Source organism: Acinonyx jubatus, chromosome D4, assembly GCF_027475565.1.
Source record: "Acinonyx jubatus isolate Ajub_Pintada_27869175 chromosome D4, VMU_Ajub_asm_v1.0, whole genome shotgun sequence".
Lineage (NCBI taxonomy): Eukaryota > Metazoa > Chordata > Mammalia > Carnivora > Felidae > Acinonyx > Acinonyx jubatus.
In genome coordinates, this window is record NC_069391.1 from 86,271,604 (window position 1) to 86,288,803 (window position 17,200).

At 45.6% G+C, this 17,200-nt stretch overlaps 1 protein-coding gene across 2 annotated transcripts; it reads right to left on the bottom strand.

Annotated features, from left to right (window-relative positions):
- Window positions 1-356: 356 nt before the first annotated feature.
- On the bottom strand, window positions 357-17,132 carry AK3 (adenylate kinase 3). Of its 2 annotated transcripts, none has more exons than XM_027041144.2 (5): window positions 16,845-17,132; window positions 10,532-10,651; window positions 9,344-9,516; window positions 8,680-8,798; window positions 357-4,730 (listed from the first exon to the last, which is right to left on the bottom strand). In XM_027041144.2, exons 1-5 carry the CDS (start codon window positions 16,993-16,995, stop codon window positions 4,610-4,612), a joined length of 684 nt encoding a protein of 227 aa, XP_026896945.1. In that variant the 5' UTR covers window positions 16,996-17,132; the 3' UTR covers window positions 357-4,609. The 2 variants fall into 2 exon arrangements, with proteins under 2 accessions (XP_026896945.1, XP_053061310.1); XM_053205335.1 differs by lacking the exon at window positions 16,845-17,132 and adding an exon at window positions 13,528-14,072.
- Between the last annotated feature and the right edge of the window lie 68 nt (window positions 17,133-17,200).

The window sequence follows — 17,200 nt, forward strand, 5'->3', positions numbered from 1 at the left end:
ACTACCGGTAGGAGAGAAGTGATCAGCACACTGAATAAGCTAATCCTGAAGGGTTGTTCGGTTTTGTTCTCTGGAACAGGAATTCTGGAAGAACTATTTAAGGTGTAACTTGCAGGTGTGTATGTGTGTGTGTGTGTGTGTGTGTGTGTGTGTGTGTGTGTATAATTTTTTTTTTTTTTTACATTCCAAGGGAAGTGTTCTGGGTTTTGTATGTAAGTGTGACTGGGTTTATTCTGGGAACCACTGAGGAGTGCCATAATTTGCACTTAAAGACTTTAACTTTTACATATTTAGTAGTACGTTAGTACTGAGCACAGTAAATTGACACTTTTTATTTTTCTTTATTTTGCTTTAGTACCACAAACTACTTTTAAGAAAAATGTCCTCTTCTCTGTTTCTTAAGAAATAATGATTGTACTAAGCAAGGGGATAATTCACATTTCAAAATGAACTTTGGTGGGCTGTCCAGACAGATGAAATGTCCCAACAGATGACTGAAAGGATCCATCAAAGACTTTTGTTTCATTTGGTAAAAGTAAGCTTCTAAGAAAAGATTTTTTTTAATTGGGTTGCTACCACTCCATTTACTGCCTGCTAACTCCGTGTCATTTTATCTATGGTAGTGCAGAGAATACGAATTTAAAATTATTCTCTACAAGATAGAGATGGGTAACATTCTCATCCAGTTACACCATTAGTGGGCTCTTTCAAATTTTGTGTAATAAGCTCACAGTGTCCTATAACTTACCTTTAGGAAAACTGAGTGTTCTTTAACAGTCCTGTTCCCCCTTTAAAAGTGAATTAACATGACGTGGTGCCTGGGTGGCTCGGTCGGTTAAGCATCCGACTTCGGCTCAGGTCAGGATCTTACAGTTTGTGAGTTCAAGCCCCGCATCGGGCTCTGTGCTGACAGCTCAGAGCCTGGAGCCTGCTTCGGACTCTGTGTCTCCCTCTCTCTCTGCCCCTTTCCTGCTCACGCTCTGTCTCCCAAAAATAAATAAACATTAAAAGTGAATTCACATGGGGTGCCTGGGTGGCTCAGTAGGTTAAGCATCCGACTCTTGATTTCTGCTCAGGTATGATCTCACGTTTCCTGGGTTCAAGCCCCACATCAGTCTGCGCTGACGGTCCAGAGCCTGCAGGGATTCTCTTTCTCTCTTTCAAAATAAATAGACTTAAAAAAAAAAAAGAATAACGGGCTGACCAAAGAACATGAATCTGGTTTAATAAGTGGATTTTTTTTACAGGATGAAAAACTGTAGATTGAGACAAAGTGATCCTGAAGTTAACCTTGGGGTATTTTTTGAGAAAAATAAAGATGTCCGTTTACTATTCTCAAAAATCAGTCACGTATTTCAGTTCTTAAATTGATCCCGGACAGAGATGCACTTGTCAAATTTAAGCTTAAGGCTGTTCATTTCGGTTTTGCATCTATGTGATACGCATTTTAAAACCCTGAAAATCCTTTGCGTTGATTTCCATAGTGGACGTTTGTTACCATGTCACAGGTCTCCGAAAAGCAGACTCCTCGAAGAGGTATTTGCTTGCTTGCTTAAGCTGATGGCGGGGTGGCGGGGGGTTGGGGGAGGGGGCGGTTACAAACATGAATAAAATGTTGATTATGAATTGCTTAGCATCTAATAGTGAAGTCAAAACCATTCTCATACGCCTTGAAGCATTAGATTTGAACTTTTTTCTTAGTATGAAAATGATAAAATGATTGGATCGTTCACTTGGTTTCTTAAAACAGCATGGTTCTTCCTGCTGTTTACTATTCAAACACTTAAAGAGTCTTTTGGTAAAATATGAAACATCATCAAATTGATTTCCTCGGGTAAAATCCTTCCAAAATACAATTTGGCATGACAATTTAACTTTACCCAGTGCTACATATATGGGAAAACGTCATTGTTAGTTTACAAAAAAACAAAAACAAGGAGTCAGGTATGCACTCTACTGAGCATATTGGCTTTTACCGTGCTTTACACATTTTAAACTAGTAACTTCCAAAATCAAAATCTTGAATTGCAAAGTTAAGAAAGCTATTTATTTTGTCAACGAGAAGACACAACTTACAAACATGTTTTAAATACAAATTTATTCTTGATGTTGGTTGCGGGTACTAACAGCAGTTTCAGGTCTGTAATCACCATGATCTGTTGTTAACGTAAGTTTTGCCACAGACTGTTGAATGTCTCAGGTATTTTGCTCAGATATTTGCCATTGTAAACACCTGGCTGGAAAACAGCTATGGACTGGGGCTTAAAGTTTGAGCCAGTATTTAACCCATCTCAAAAGAGAGATGGAGACTATTTGCAGATGGTGTTGCCAATTGGCATTTCCCGCAGCACATTCTGCTTGCGAAAGGTGTACCAGAACGACGGGTACCCCAGAACGCAGGGTCGTGGGCTGAGGTACCGTCCTCACCAGCCTTTTAACTAAGGCATGGTAGCTTCTCCTCACCATGGCATTCAGCTCTGGACATACTTCCATGTGGCACTTAAATCACGAAGGCGGTCACTGAGCTTTTCAACAATGACAGTCTTCATCAGAACGGTCTATGACATCAACTCGGCGTAAAACAAGTTCTCTTTATTTGCTTTAATAAAGCAAAAAAGTAATAGTGCGAGCATTTCCCAAAGTAATGGATGTACGTGCAAAACTTCCGGTTATGTGTTCTGAGGCGGGGAGGGAGTGGTCACAGGAAGAGGTCTTACTTTCAATAGCCATGTACTTCTGCCGTTTTTGAGTTCCAAATCCAAGTGTGTCCAGTATGCCTGCAATACTACAGCAGGAGATCTAGCTTAAAATGAAACCAGCCTCTGTACTGGTTTCAGACACAGCTTTAATTTTAAGACAATTATTAGAAAGTAGTCACTAATTCGGAAGTGCGGGAGACATCAGGGCAGCAGAACAGAAGGGTGGGATGGAGTCAGCCCTGTGGAATGCTGGACACAGAGTAATACCCACAGTTCTAAAATTCACTTTTATTGTAGAACATTAATACTCATGTACCTGCTAACCCAGTGATAATTCCTAAGCTTAGTAGTTCCCAACCGTTTTAAAAAGCACATAATATTAACATTCAAATAAAGCATCGTAGAAACTTTTGTAAAGAAATGCTTACTATTTTTAAAAGCCTTGGTCCATTCTGAAAGATTAACATTGAATTTTTAAAAATCGAAAGAGAAGAGTTTCTCCCTACAGAATAAAGAACAACTTGCTGGCATGTGTATTTTAAGCGCCTGGAATAAAATGGGCCAAATGTTCACAGGCAGTTAACCGCTTGTACGAGGACTCGTTTCGTTGGACTCAGCACCAGGTAAAAGAAGAGTAAATATGCCCTTGAAGATGTGGTTGGGTTTCCCCTCCGCCTCATCGCCCCGCTCTTCCCAGCAGGCCACAGGACAGAAGCGTGCATCCTTGCTGCCCCGCTAAGAAACCAAATTGTCGTCACTCTTAGATGGCTGCCCAGCATGCAAACACAGTTCTCCTGCCAGACGACAGGGCAGCAGGGAAAGCGAGGTGTCCGCTTCTCTGATGAACAAAGAACTTCAGCAAACGCAGTTACCTTCCCGGTCCTTTTCAGCCTTTCAGGTAAATCCTTCTTAATTGTTACACCTGATTACTAATTAGGATTGTTCCCTCTGTCAAGGGAATGCTCCCCAGGCACACCTGTTCCTACTTCCTGATGACCAAGTATGCTTACTTCACTTCGGGCCGTGGCTTTGCTTTTCTTTTTGTACTTTAACTGGTTACTCTTCACCCAGAGGTTACACACTGATCAGAAGCTGGCAAGTAGGTCATATTTCTGGCAAGTAGCACATATTTCTTAGCCTGAGTAACACCCAGAAACATAAGACTGTAATGACATTTTCTGTGGACAATTCAACTTCGGTGCTTCTGCAAGAACTTGTAGGGTCACTTTCTAACATTTTCCTCAGGACACGTATTCTCAAAAGACAACATGTCATAGGAAAGTAGTATTTTCCTATATGCTAGTTTAATACAATTGTATAGCAGACTGAAAATTCTGAGTAAAATGAAGGTATGTTTAACGACAAAATAAATACAGCAAAAATGGCTATGCTTGTAAGTTTCTTAGTATAAAGGCAGCAGTGAATTTGCATCCTGAAACATGCGCGTTTCCAGTTGTTTTCTGGAATTTGATAGACCTAGTGTCTCACAAAACCATGTACCATAATGCTAGTGATGCCGTTTTTTGGGCAACAGTCTATGCAAATTTCTCTGATGAGATACTTTCCAGAGTGACGTGGAATTTTTTTTATTAGCTTTTCCAGAAAAATAAAATTTGTATCACTTGCTCTTCTGAACAAAACTTACGTTATTTCCGATTGCTCTTTTAATTATCCTTTAGACAAATTTTCAGAAGTTAAGACGTATCCGATATTTTTTAATTGCATGCCCATAGAAGATAAGTGGATAAAACACATTGGACGGAAATATGAATCTTCGTCATTGGACATATCCTTAATTTCCAGAATAAAATCAGTACAACTGAAACTAATACAATTTTCAAAAAAACTCATACATGGCAGGCTGCGGACGAGGAGCCCCTGCTCATCTTACTGGTTTTATGCACTTTTCCTCATGGAGTAACTGATGCTTTCTGGTTTACTTGTGGAACCCTTGTTTGTAGGAAAGCATAGACATAGGGCCAGATCTTGTTGGTTTCTGTTCCGGAGAATGTTTCCAACACCCCCTTTTTCCTAAAGATGACAAACAGAAAAACACAGGTCTGACTCTTCCTAATGAGCTTTTTCAAAGTGATTGTTGTTGTTGTTTTCTTTTTTTAAATGTTGATTTATTTTGAGAGAGAGAGCAGGTTCTGACACGGAGCTCAAACCCACGAACCATGAGATCATGACCTGAGCAGGAACCAAGAGTCAGACGCTTAATGACTTAGCCACCCAGGTACCCCTCAAAGTGATTCTTCAAAGATGATGATGTGAGGGGCGCATGGCTGGCTCAGTCGGTAGAACATCCAACTCTTGATCTCAGGGTGGTGAGTTCAAGCCCTTGAGGGGTAGAGTTTACTTAAAAAAAAAAAAAAAGTGGATTTAGGGGTCTCAGTAAGTAATCTGTGATCCAGAGAAGGAGGCATTGGCTTAGCGTTGGTAAACCTAGATTTTAGTTTCAGCTGTGCCCTCTGGCTTATGGAAACAGTCACTTGAAAAATAGTAGCACTTATTTATTATGTGCTCAGTGTTTTAAATATACTGGCTCACTTAATCCTTTCTGGAGCTCAGATTCCTTTTGTTACTGACACAACTGTGTGTTTAGAAAGTAACAGCCCAGATCACACACGGAGTAGCTCCCCAACACGGGGCCTGTCAGATACCTTTCCTTGCCTCTGTCTACTTCCCCACTTGCAAAACTGCTGTCTAATACTTGCTTGTGCTTCCTTCTTTTTGCCTAGTTTTATTTCTTCCTCTGTGCTATCCTTTCACATTTTAGAGGAAAAGGGAATACAAAGTTTTTATTGAGCTTCCTATTGTGTTTCTCCATTTTTCCCCAGGCAGATTTGTCTGGCTTGCCATCAGACCAGCAGCCAGTGTCTGTTTACTCCTGGGGGTGAGATCAGAATCCCAGGGTTGCTCCTCAAAAGACAGACTCCCTCCAGACATGCTGGCATTCCTCTCTTTGCTTACCCTCCTCCTGCAACCCACACGCACACAGTGTCTTCAAGGCTGAACCCTGCTTTCTTCCTGAAAACAGGATCATCGTACCTCTGCAACCTTTCACCTGGTTTTCAGAGGCTTCCCTGGGGACAAAAGCATTCCTCTCTCGATACCTCATACAATTGGCCAGAGTTAAGACTAACTAATTCCCAGTTTTCTTGGTTAAGAAACATCTGCTAAGGAAAGACACTATGCAAATAGTGTAGTCTCTGCATATTAGAAGCCCTCCTAAATTGACAGGCATCTTGTCAAGCTTTCAAGAGAACAAGCTTCTTCACTGCTGTGGCCTCCTGAATCAAGCCAGTGTTACAAGTGAGTTAATTACTGAGGGCACAAGTGCAGGCACCTATTGTATACAATTGTATACAATCCTAAAGCTGTACCTTGGATGAACATGTGCCCTTTTAATTTCTATGTAATAAAACCTGCTTCAACTGTAGGTCCTTTAAAGAGTAAGAACATAAAGCTGTTTGTTAACACAGACCTAATTACTCTGTAAATGTCCCACTGCTGAAAGAGTTTTAAAAACAAATACAACTGTCAGTATTTAAAATATCAGTGCAGGGGCACCTGGGTGGCTCAGTCGGTGAAGCATCCGACTTTGGCTCAGGTCGTGATCTCGTGGTTCGTGGGTTTCTGTGCTGGCAGCTTGGAGCCTGGAGCCTACTTCAGATTCTGTGCCTCCCTCTGTCTCTGCCTCTCCCCTGCTCATGCTCTGTCTCTTTCTCTCTCTCAAAAAATAAATAAACATTAAAAAAAATTAAAAATAAATAAAAATATCAACGCATATTGATATTCCATATACCACTCTTAGTTTTTGGTTAAGTCCAGCCCTAGTTCTGTATGCAGGCGTTTAGAAGGAAAAGCTTCAATTAATGGCAAGAGGTAGCAAAAGCCGGAAGCCTGGAAAGGCCAGGTTTATCTCCTAAGACCGGGACCTGGATCCTTATGTTTCCTCTCTGCAGCTTTCCCGACCCCTCTTCCCACATTGGGAGAGAAGTAACGGGTGGTTACCTCCACGAATAGGCTCGCAGGATTCTTATCTGCTCAGCAACAATGCCTTCTCCCTTCTGCTTACTTTTGAGTGAATAACAAAACCCCTTTTGGGAAACACCACCTTCACCAAACCAGGTCCATGCGATTTGGGTGGGACTCTCCCCACTTCCCAGCTTCAAGAATGGACGTGACCAGGGCCAATCAGTGCCGACCAGAGGGCTTTTGCTGCCAAAGACGCTCTCTTTTCTGCTCAGTAGCTCAACTGGTAGGAGATAAGCTGGGGTGTTGAGAGGCTCACGGAGGGACAGCCCGCCTGAGATCGAAGCCGCCAACATGGAAAAGTAGAGCCGAGTGTGACCGAGGCCTGAGGACACTGTCTGAACACTGGACACAGGAACTATCGTTGGACCTTGTGGTTACAATACATTCCCCTTTTGCTTAAAGTTAGTGTGAATTAGGTTCCTGACTGATAGCAGCACACAGCATGTTGTACGGTAACCACGATCTACCCAGCTCTCAGCCTCCCCCACATATGGCAGATACAACTTCCTGGGGGCCTGGCCTTGATCCGTGTGGACCAACGTTTGGCACGGTGTCAACAGAGGGAATAATAATAGCAGCTACCACTGAGTGATTTATTAGTGCCAGGGCCGCGGGAAGTCTTCATGTGGATTCTCTCAGTTCCCTTAATAACCCTGTACAGTAGGTACTATCTACTATTGCTCTGACTTGACACAGAGAATGTGTGCCACAAAGGTTGAATGCCTTGCCCGGGGCCACACACGCACAGCTGGTAACCAGAAGAGACAAGCTCATTCTAGGAACCATGGAGTTATGGGTAACAGCGACCCCAGGAAGTGCCCTTGTAATTTCGCCCTCCAGAAAGTACTACTAGAATAGCCTGGAGACTGCTGCTTCCGATTTCGCTGCGTACCTGCCCCATGACAACAACGCCACTGATTACACAGGGTTTACTATGGGTCAGACACAATCCTAGGAGTTACACTAACTCACCCTTTCGACCCTCTATTCTTACCCCCATTTAAGCAAGAGGTGAAGACCAGGTGAATAAACAACGAGCGGGGATGTGAACTTGGGGAGTCTGGCTCCAGAGTCTGCTCCAACCACAACACTGTGCTGTCTTGACTCCGAAGCACCGTTCAGGTAGTGCGTGTGTGAAGGGAAAGGGGATGGGAGGGATCCCTCCTCCAGAAGCAGAGGGAAAGCCGGACTAAGGAGACTGGCTCACAGATTTATCCAGGAGAGTTCCCGTAGGTGTTGTGGGATAGGAACTTCCTGAAGAGCGGACTGTGTGAGAATATAAGCTTTCGAAGACTGTGAGCCAAACGCGGGGAGGATAGGGAGCCGCCTGAAGCTTCCATGCGCCCTCCAGTGGCACAGGTGGCGGGCATTCCTGGACTCGCAGCCCCAGCGCTCACGGCAGCCCACCCTTTACCTGCCAGCAGAGTTCGGGCGACGTCGGTCCACTCCGAGCTCCACGTGGGGACCGGCCAGTCTCCTCCCTCCCAAGCAGGGGCCGGCTCCAGAAAGAGCGGTCACCTAAGCCTAAAACAGTCGGTGCAAGGTGCTCCCTGACCACAGTGGCTGCTCAAATTGGTGCAGTCTTCACGACGTGTGGGGCTTTTGTCCACTGGGGGGAAAGCTGACCCCTCAGCCCTCCGTGAAAGAGGACGCCCTGCCTGTTTCCTGGCTACTGTGTGTGAGCACGCGGGGAGTCTAAGGACAAAGCCCACAGAAAGCTGGGAGAACGCCAACATTCTGTCCAGACCTCGTGGTGGCCGAAGCCCAGCCTACCTCCGGGACTTCTCTGTTACACACGCTACATTTCCCCCTTACCGTTCAAACCAGTTTGAACCGGATCTTCTGGTATGTTAGCATTCCAGCTGGAAAGCATGGGTTAACTGAAAACCGACTTGGTGTTTCATCACGCAAGAGAAGCTCTGCAGAGCGACAAACTCACTGGTAATATTCCAGGACCGGCTCTGTTTGGGCTTTGTACGCCTTCAGTCTCTTGACAACTGTCTCTGGCTTATCGTCCTCACGCTGAATGAGAGGCTCTCCAGTAAGGTCATCAATGCCCTATGGAAGAGTTAGGAGAGGCTGGCACCAAACATCTCAGTTTTGAAGCATAGTTTTATAAGCAGCTAAGTGATTTTTAAACATCTGTATGCTAGTACCAAGCACAAAAGCGTGCTTTTCAGTAAACAGAAGCAAATCCAAACATAGATCGTTTTGCAGCACAGGGCCACGAGACCCCAGGATCATCTCCAGCCTCTAAATAATTTCGTACGTACACAGAATGAATCAGCTATAGACTGGGAATCTCAACTGCAAACCCTCTCAAGTGGTCACTAATCCTTATCACCCCAACTCCTAACACACCGCCTGGCACGCAGTAGGAAATCCGCAAATACTTCTGAACGAGTACCAAGCCCCCTGTCGCTCCTGGGGACTCCTTTCCCAACAAGCTGAGTGGACTGGACTCGTCCACTGCGCCAAGTGACCCCAGAGCGTCCCCCTGGAGCTTTGGTCAGGCGTCACAGAACTTCCGTCTGTGAGGGCAAGAGGAATCAGAGACCGTCTGCTCCGTGAGAGGCTGGGCCAGTGCCACCACAGCCACTCACCACGGTTTTGGGAGGGTTGAACTCAATGTTGTAGACTCGGCCGCTGGCGGGATGAATCCAGCGAGCAGTGAGACGCTGCTTAATGACCTCAAAGGGCACGTTCAGATTAATCACCGTGTCTATCTGATAAGCTCTGTCCAGGGCTTCTGCCTGTGGAAGTGTCCTTGGAAAACCTTTACAAATTCAACAACAACAATGACAAAAGAATAAGGGGAGGAAGGGAGTGGGGGAGGAGGGGAGAGAAGGAAGAGGATTCATTAATGTTGAACAGTCCGAAAACAAAGCAAGAATACCAGGCAGGCTGATCACAGCTGTAGGGCAATTGGGATGACGGTTAATTCTGTGAGTCAACTCGCCTGGACCATGGGGTATCCGTACACTTGGTCAAGTGTTACCCTGGGTGTGTCTGAGAAGCTGTTTTGGGACAAGAGTAACATTTAAGTCAGCGGGCTATGTGAAGCAGACTGTTCCCCTGATGTGGGTGGGCCTCGCCTAAGCCACCCAACCTAAACAAACCTGAACAAACCTAAAGAGCTGACTCTCCCCTCCAAATAAGGGGGAGTTCTTCCTGCCTGCTTGCCTGCCCTGGAGTTGAGACTGAGACCTCGGTTTTTTCCCGCCTTCGACTCAAACTGAGGCCAGCTCCTCCTGGCTGTCAAGCCTGCTGGCCTTCGGACTGGAGCCAGATCGCCCATCGGCTCTCTTGGGTCTCTGCACGCTCACCCTGAAGATCTTAGGACTCTTCAGCCTCCATCATCATGTGAGCCAATTCCTCAAAATAAATACCTGTCTCTCTCTCTCTCCCACCCCCCCGACCCGAGTATCAACCTACCCTCAAGGATTCCACCACACCTCTTGCTGGGGAAAGTTCACAGCTGGATTGTAAATTACTCTCCACCGTTCCTTCTCCCTTTTGTCGTGACCCTCCCTCACCATAAAATATTCTCGAAGGAGGGGGAAGGAACGAGTCTCATCTAAAGGGAGCACAGAAATCGTGTAGTCCACTTCTGTCGTTCCCTTCAGATGAACAAGCAGGTCCAGAGAAGACGAGTGGCCCAAGTCTTCAGGGTGCTGGATGGCGGCATTCAGGCCCCCTGCCCACCAGACGTGCGTCCATAGCCACGAAATGCTCCTTCTCTGCCCACGCTCCTCACTCTGGACAGCTGAGGTGCTCCCAACACCACTTACCGTCCAACAGCCAGCTGCACTGAGTGAGGTTTTTCAGCTCGTGTAGAGCCAGCCGAGTCATGACATCATCTGGGATAAGCTTCCCTTGGTCGATGAAAGTCTTGGCTAACACGCCGATTTCTACAACAGAGGAGGGAGATGAAACCTATCAGCAGGTGTATTTGTTTTATCCCATTCCAGACCCCCTAGGAAACCGCTAAAGAGGACCTCTGGATAGCACACTCATATGATAATGTGGATTGTCAACAGAATTGGAAAATAATCTACACCTATTTCAAATTCTCTATTATATAAAAATATATAAATGCAAATGTATAGACAGAAAAAAGAAAATGGAAAGCCACTTGCAACTCATTAATAGTAGTCCTCACTGGCGCCTGGGTGGCTCAGTTGGCTGAGCATCCAAGTCCGACTTGGGCTGACCTCACGGTTCGTGAGTTTGAGCCCCGAGTCGGGTTCTCTGCTGTCGGTGCCGCACTTCAGATCCTCTGTCCCTCTCTCTGCCCCTCCCCTGCTTATTCTCTCTCAAAAATAAATATTAAACAAAAAATAGTAGCCATCTCTGTGTGATATAAGTGATTTTTGTACATATTTACACTATTGGCTATTTTATAAATTTTCTATCAGAAAAAAAAATAAGAATAATAGAAATTATTTTTTAAGTTTATTGTGAGAGAGAGAGAGAGTGCGGGAGGGGCAGAGAGAGCTGGAGAGGGAATCTCAAGCAGGCCCCCACTCAGTGTGGAGCCCAATGTGGGGCTCAATCTCACACCTATGAAATCAAGAGCCACCCAGGTGCCCCAGAAATGATTTCCTTTTTATTTTCTTTTATTAATTTATTTTAATGTTTTAATGTTTATTTTTGAGAGAGAGAAAACAAGCAAGGGAGGGGCAGAGAGTGGGGGGGGGGGGACAGAGGATCTGAAGTGGGCTCTACATTAATAGCATACAGCCCGGGGGTGCCTGGGTGGCTCAGTCAGTTGAGCTTCCGACTTCCGCTCAGGTCATGATCTCACAGTCTGTGAGTTCAAGCCCCATGTTGGGCTCTGTGCTGACAGCTCAGAGCCTGGAGCCTGCTTCAGATTCTGAGTCTCCCTCTCTCTCTGACCCTCCCCCATTCATGCTCTGTCTCTCTCAGTCTCAAAAATAAACATTATAAAAAAAAATTTAAAAGCAGACAGCCCCACGTGGGGCTCAAACTCACAAACCGTGAGATCATGACCTGAGCTGAAGTCAGATGCTTAACCACTGAGCCACCCAGGTGCCTCTATTTATTTTTTTGTTTATTCATTTATTTTGAGAGAGAGAGAATGAGACTGTAAGCAGGGGAGGGGCAGAGAGAGGAGGAAAGAGAGAGTCCCAAACAGGCTCTGCACTGCCATCACGGAGCCCGCTGCAGGGCTCAGTCCCACGAACCGTGAGATCACGACCTGCACTGAGGTCAAGAGCTCGATGCTTAACCAACTGAGCCATCCAGGCACCCCTAAAGTGACCCAGCTTTTTAAATGAACAGACTATAATGTTCATAAAAGTAAAGGTTTGGTGTGCTAGTTGCTTTTCAAATATACTTTGAAATTAAAAAATCGTGTCTACCTAAAATTATTTCTTGAATGTCAATACCGCATAAGTGTAAGTGTTTAACTGGCGCTCGAGGAGACCTGAGTGTTCATCCTGGTCTCCCAGCAACTGTTGTTTATTAATGAGCGAATTCTTCAACCTCTCCTGAACTCAGTTTCTCATCTTTAAGTGAGAAGGCTGGCCTAATGTCTAAGGGTCAGATTCAAGTCTCCTGACTCCAGGGTCAGGGCTGGCCCACCATTACTACAGGTTTGCTACTGTCAACAGGTTGTCTTGTGTCTCCAGGGTCCTTATCACATCCTCTGGGCTGATTTTAAACTTTTTAAACTTTAGCTATAGGGGTGCCTGGGTGGCTCGGTCGGTTAAGCGTCCGACTCTTGATTTTGGCTCAGGTCATGATCTCACGGTTCCAGAGTTCAGGCCTGGCGTTGGGCTCCATGCTGACAGCTCACAACCTGCTCAGGATTCTCTCTCCCTTTCTCTCTGCCCCTCCTCTGCTCACACGGTCTCTATCTCTCTCAAAATAAATAACCTTTAAAAAATAAAAATGAACTTTAGCTATAGATGACAGCTGTAGGTTATAAAACACAGCACCCTCGGGGCGCCTCGGTGGCTCAGTCGGTTAAGCAGCTGACTTCCACTCAGGTCGTGATCTCGTGGTTCGTGGGTTTCTGTGCTGACAGCTCGGAGCCTGGAGCCTGCTTCGGATTCTGTGTCTCCCTCTCTCCCTGCCCTTCCCCCGCTCATGCTCTGTCTCTCTCTCTCTCTCTGTCTCAAAAAGAAATAAACATTAAAAAAAAAAAACTTAAAAAACAAAAACAAAAACACAGCACCCTCATGAAATACCATATTTATAGAAACTCCACAACAGGGACTTGCTATTGGAAGGACACAAGTATAGGCAGAGATGCTACGAAACATTCATGTACAAGGATAGTCGTAATGGTATTTGTTATGGCAAAGAATGGTTAACAACATAAGTGTCCAAATAACAGGGAAATGTTAAAAATATATCATTCTTAAGACCGCTTCGTGGCATGTGAGCATGCTCAAAGTAAGTGAGAAAAAAAGGTATATAAACAATCATTTAGAATGCAACAATTCTGCAAATACAATAGAACCTTGGACTGCACGTAACTTGTTCCGCCAGTGTTCCGCAAGACGAGCAAACATTTCTAATGAATTCTAACTTGATAAACGAGCGAGGTCTTGCAAAACGAGTAGTATATGATGCCAAACATCCCATGATCACAACTGCACCCATGGTTCTTGAAATTCACTTTGATATATGAGTGCTCTGAATCGCAGGCATGTTTCTGGAACAAATTATGCTTGCAAACCGAGGTTTTGCTGGACATACAAATGCAACAGAGAAAAGAGAAAGAAAAAAGCACATAAGGCACTAAAGGATTAATTACAATTGTATCTGGGTGTTGTAATTAGGAGGATTTTAATTTTCTTTTGTATAGTCTCGTGACATGTTTTTCTTCCTTTATGGTAAGTATAGTTCACTTCTAGTTTTTTTCAATAGAAGACAACACCTCTTTTCTGGCTCTGATCCTGTGGGAAAGATCCAATCACACACACAAAAGAGAGAAAGAGAGAGAGAGGGAGAGGAAGGAGAGAAATATTCAAAGAGAAAACTATTAGAAGAGAAACATTTTCATTGAGAATATGTTCTTAGTCCTGAGATACTGAACATCTGTAATAACAGTCTCCTGAATGCCTCCCTAAGCTCCACTTTGTTTTCTTTGGTAAAGAGCTGTCCTTTTTAAAGACTTATTAAAAATGAGCAGGTGCCTGAGGCAAGCTGGACGCCTTTTCCCATGATGCCCTCTCCCCTCCCTCCAGCCTCCTTTCTCCCTGTGGAGCCAGAAAGAGGACAGCCGGCCCGTCAAGGGATGTTAAGGATACACAAAGAGCAATGTTTCTTCATTTTGAAAAAAAGTTTACAATTAAGTAAAGCCAATTAAGGCTTTAAACTTAACTTTAAAAAACCTTTTATGTTTTCACAAATTAAGGTAACTTGAACTCTCTGCTGAAGGTGTTCTTTAAACACATCGTTACACCTCACTGCTCCAGTTATTTTCCAGAGGCCCCCTTAAGGATTATGCCTTCCTACTGTGGATAACCTTACCCCCACTGGTGTGCCATTCTGGAGGCTGTTTATTGTTACCTAACTACTGAAGTATGTTGCATCAAGAACATTTGGCAAGCAGGCCAAGCAATTTAACCTTATTTAGAAGCCTTACCTAATGACAAAACATTTTGTATGTTTTAAAGGATCAACGTTAGAAGAGAAAAATGAAAACAGCAATTCGCCAGACTAGGTGCTGAACAGAGAAATCCAAGAGAACTAAAAACATTGAGGTGGTTGTTTTTCTTCCCGTATTTGTCTGCATTTTGAAGCAGACAAAAATCCCACCTAAAAATAAGCTAAATGCTCATCAACAGGGGATTAAACAGACCTTAATATTCAGCAAATAGATACCTAAGTAAGCATTACAAGAATGAAACAGACTTTTATGTTTTGATGTGGAAAAACATCCTAGATATAAAGTGAAAATACGCTGGTGCAGAATACATACACAGTATGATTGCATATTTCATAAAATAAGAGATATGTAGGTTATACACACACCTATATACACACATACCTATACACACGTATGTGTGTGTGATACACACACATTTCCTTTTTTTTTTTTTAATTTTTTTTTAACGTTTATTTATTTTTGAGAAAGAGAGAGACAGAGCATGAACGGAGGAGGGGCAGAGAGAGAGGGAGAGACAGAATCCGAAGCAGGCTCCAGGCTCTGAGCCATCAGCCCAGAGCCCGACATGGGGCTCGAACTCACAGACTGCGAGATCAGATCATGACCTGAGTTGAAGTCGGACGCTTAACCGACCGAGCCACCCAGGCGCCCCTACACACACATTTCTAAAAGGAAACACGAGATCCTGTTCCCCTGTGAAGAATGGGGCTGAGGCAGGAAATGAGAGAAGATTTTACTTTTCATTTCATGTACTTCTGTCCTTTTTCCAATTCTTCTTTTACCTCTGTAGGCAGTACTTCTATAATTTTTTAAAAGCAGGTTCAGGGGCATGTGGGGCGCCTGGGTGGCTCAGTCGGCTAAGCATCCAACTCTTTAAAAACTTTTTTTTGTTACTGCTTATTTTTGAGAGAGACACAGTTTGAGTAGGGAAGGCGGAGAGGGGGAGACACAGAATCTGACACAGGCTCCAGGCTCCGAGCTGTCAGCACAGAGCCCGATGCGGGGCTTGAAGCTGGGAACGGCGAGATTATGACCTAGTCTGGAGTCGGGCGCTCAACCCGCTGAGCCACCCATGCATCCCAGCATCCAACTCTTGATAAGGGCTCAGGTCATGGTCTGTGAATTCCAGCCCTGAACTGGGCTCTGTGCTAACAGTGTGGCCCTGCTTGGTATTCTCTGTCTCCCTCTCTCTCGAGCACTTGCTCACTCTCTTCCAAAAATAAATAGATAAAACTTTAAAAAGATGAATGTGAAAAGGAGGTTCAGGGGCACCTGGGTGGTTCAGGTGGTTAAGCCTCAGACTTTTGATTTCAGCTTGATCTCATGGTTCATGGGATCAGGCCCAAGACTGGCTCTGGGCTGACAGTGCAGAGCCTGCTTGGGATTTTCTCTCCCCCTCTCTCAGCCCCTCCCCTGCTCTCATTGCATGCGTGCACTCTCTCTCTCTCTTAAAATAAATAAACATTTTAAAAAAATAAAAGGGGGTTCAAAATGAGTTTTTTGGAAAACAAAGGTCAACACCTTTGAGGAAAAAAAACTCATCCTACTGCTGACTTTTTAAAAACACCTTTCCTGGGGCGCCTGGGTGACTCAGTCTGTTAAGCATCTGACTCCTGATCTCAGCTCAGGTCTTGATCTCAGGGTCATGAGTCCAAGACCCGTACTGGGCTCCACCTTGGGTGTGGAGCTGACTTTAAAAAGAAAGTAAATAAAAATAAAACATAAATACATAGAAGCAGGTTTCTTAAGAGATGATTTGCACTGACATAAAACTCATCCACTGTATAGAGTTTGACTGGATTTGCACTGAGTTATCAGAATTTATCTGGCACGAGAAACGAAACTTCCGATAACTATGCACAAGAATAGCTTTCCTGTCTAAGAAATCTCTGGGGTATCAAAGATCTAGGCCAATTTTTGTGACTACAACGAGCCTAAGAAAAATACTCGGGCCTTCAGATTATGGAAGAAACGTCAGAACCAGAAAATCCCAGTGTAACAAAAAAAAAAAAAAAAAAAAAAAAGGAAGATCAAACCCTTCAGGTCAAACTTCAGTCCTCCAGGTTAAAGGGAACGTGGAGATCAGGCCACAGCACCCGAGGGAGCAGCAGCGACTGGAACTGGACGTGCTTCTCTAACAAACCAAGCAAGCGGTTTACTTCGATCTTTGAACTTCGAACTCGTCCTAAATCCCTAATCTCTTTCACCAATAACCCGCCGGAAGCGGCCCCCGGCCCCCGGAGGCTGGAGCCTTCGGGGCGCAATTGCTCAGCAGCTAAGATCTGCCCCGCTGGGCAGCGGGAGGGGGATGCTGCGTCCGCGACCCTGCGCCTGTAATCCCTGCACCCGCATACCCGGACCCGTATCCGGGGGTCTCGCTTCCGCAGGACCCGCATCCCCGCCAGCAAATCCCAACCCGGGCCACCCCGCGCCGCCTCCGCTCCGGCCCGGGCTCCCACCTGTGCCCCGAAGCATGTTGTCTCGGAGCAGGTCCCCGCTGGAGAGGTGCTTCAGCGCGAAGTGCTTGGTGATGCGCGACGACACGGTGCCCTTGCCCGAGCCCGGCGCCCCCATGATGACCGCGCGCAGCAGCCGCGCCGACGCCCCCATGGTCGGAGGGAGCGGCCCGGGCCGCGCGCCCTGCGGAGTCCGGCCCGGCTGCGCGCTCGCCCGGTTGTGCGGTGTGCGGTGCGGGGCCGGCCGGCAGAAGGCGGGCGCGGCGCCCGGGCGCTCCCGGAAGTGAGGCGACGGCCACCGCGGCCGCCCCGCCCGCCCCCGGCCGGCCCCAGCGCCCGCCCCGCGGCTCCCTGGCGCC

Bases quoted from the DNA above. Each gene is read 5' to 3' on its own strand.
- AK3 (XM_027041144.2), bottom strand. From the start codon at position 16,995: ATGGGGGCGTCGGCGCGGCTGCTGCGCGCGGTCATCATGGGGGCGCCG. The intron at 10,652-16,844 runs GTGGGAGCCCGG...CCTCTGTTGTAG, and splicing joins CAACATGCTTCGGGGCACAG to AAATCGGCGTGTTAGCCAAG. The intron at 9,517-10,531 runs GTAAGTGGTGTT...GAATTTGTAAAG, and splicing joins GTGCAGCTGGCTGTTGGACG to GTTTTCCAAGGACACTTCCA.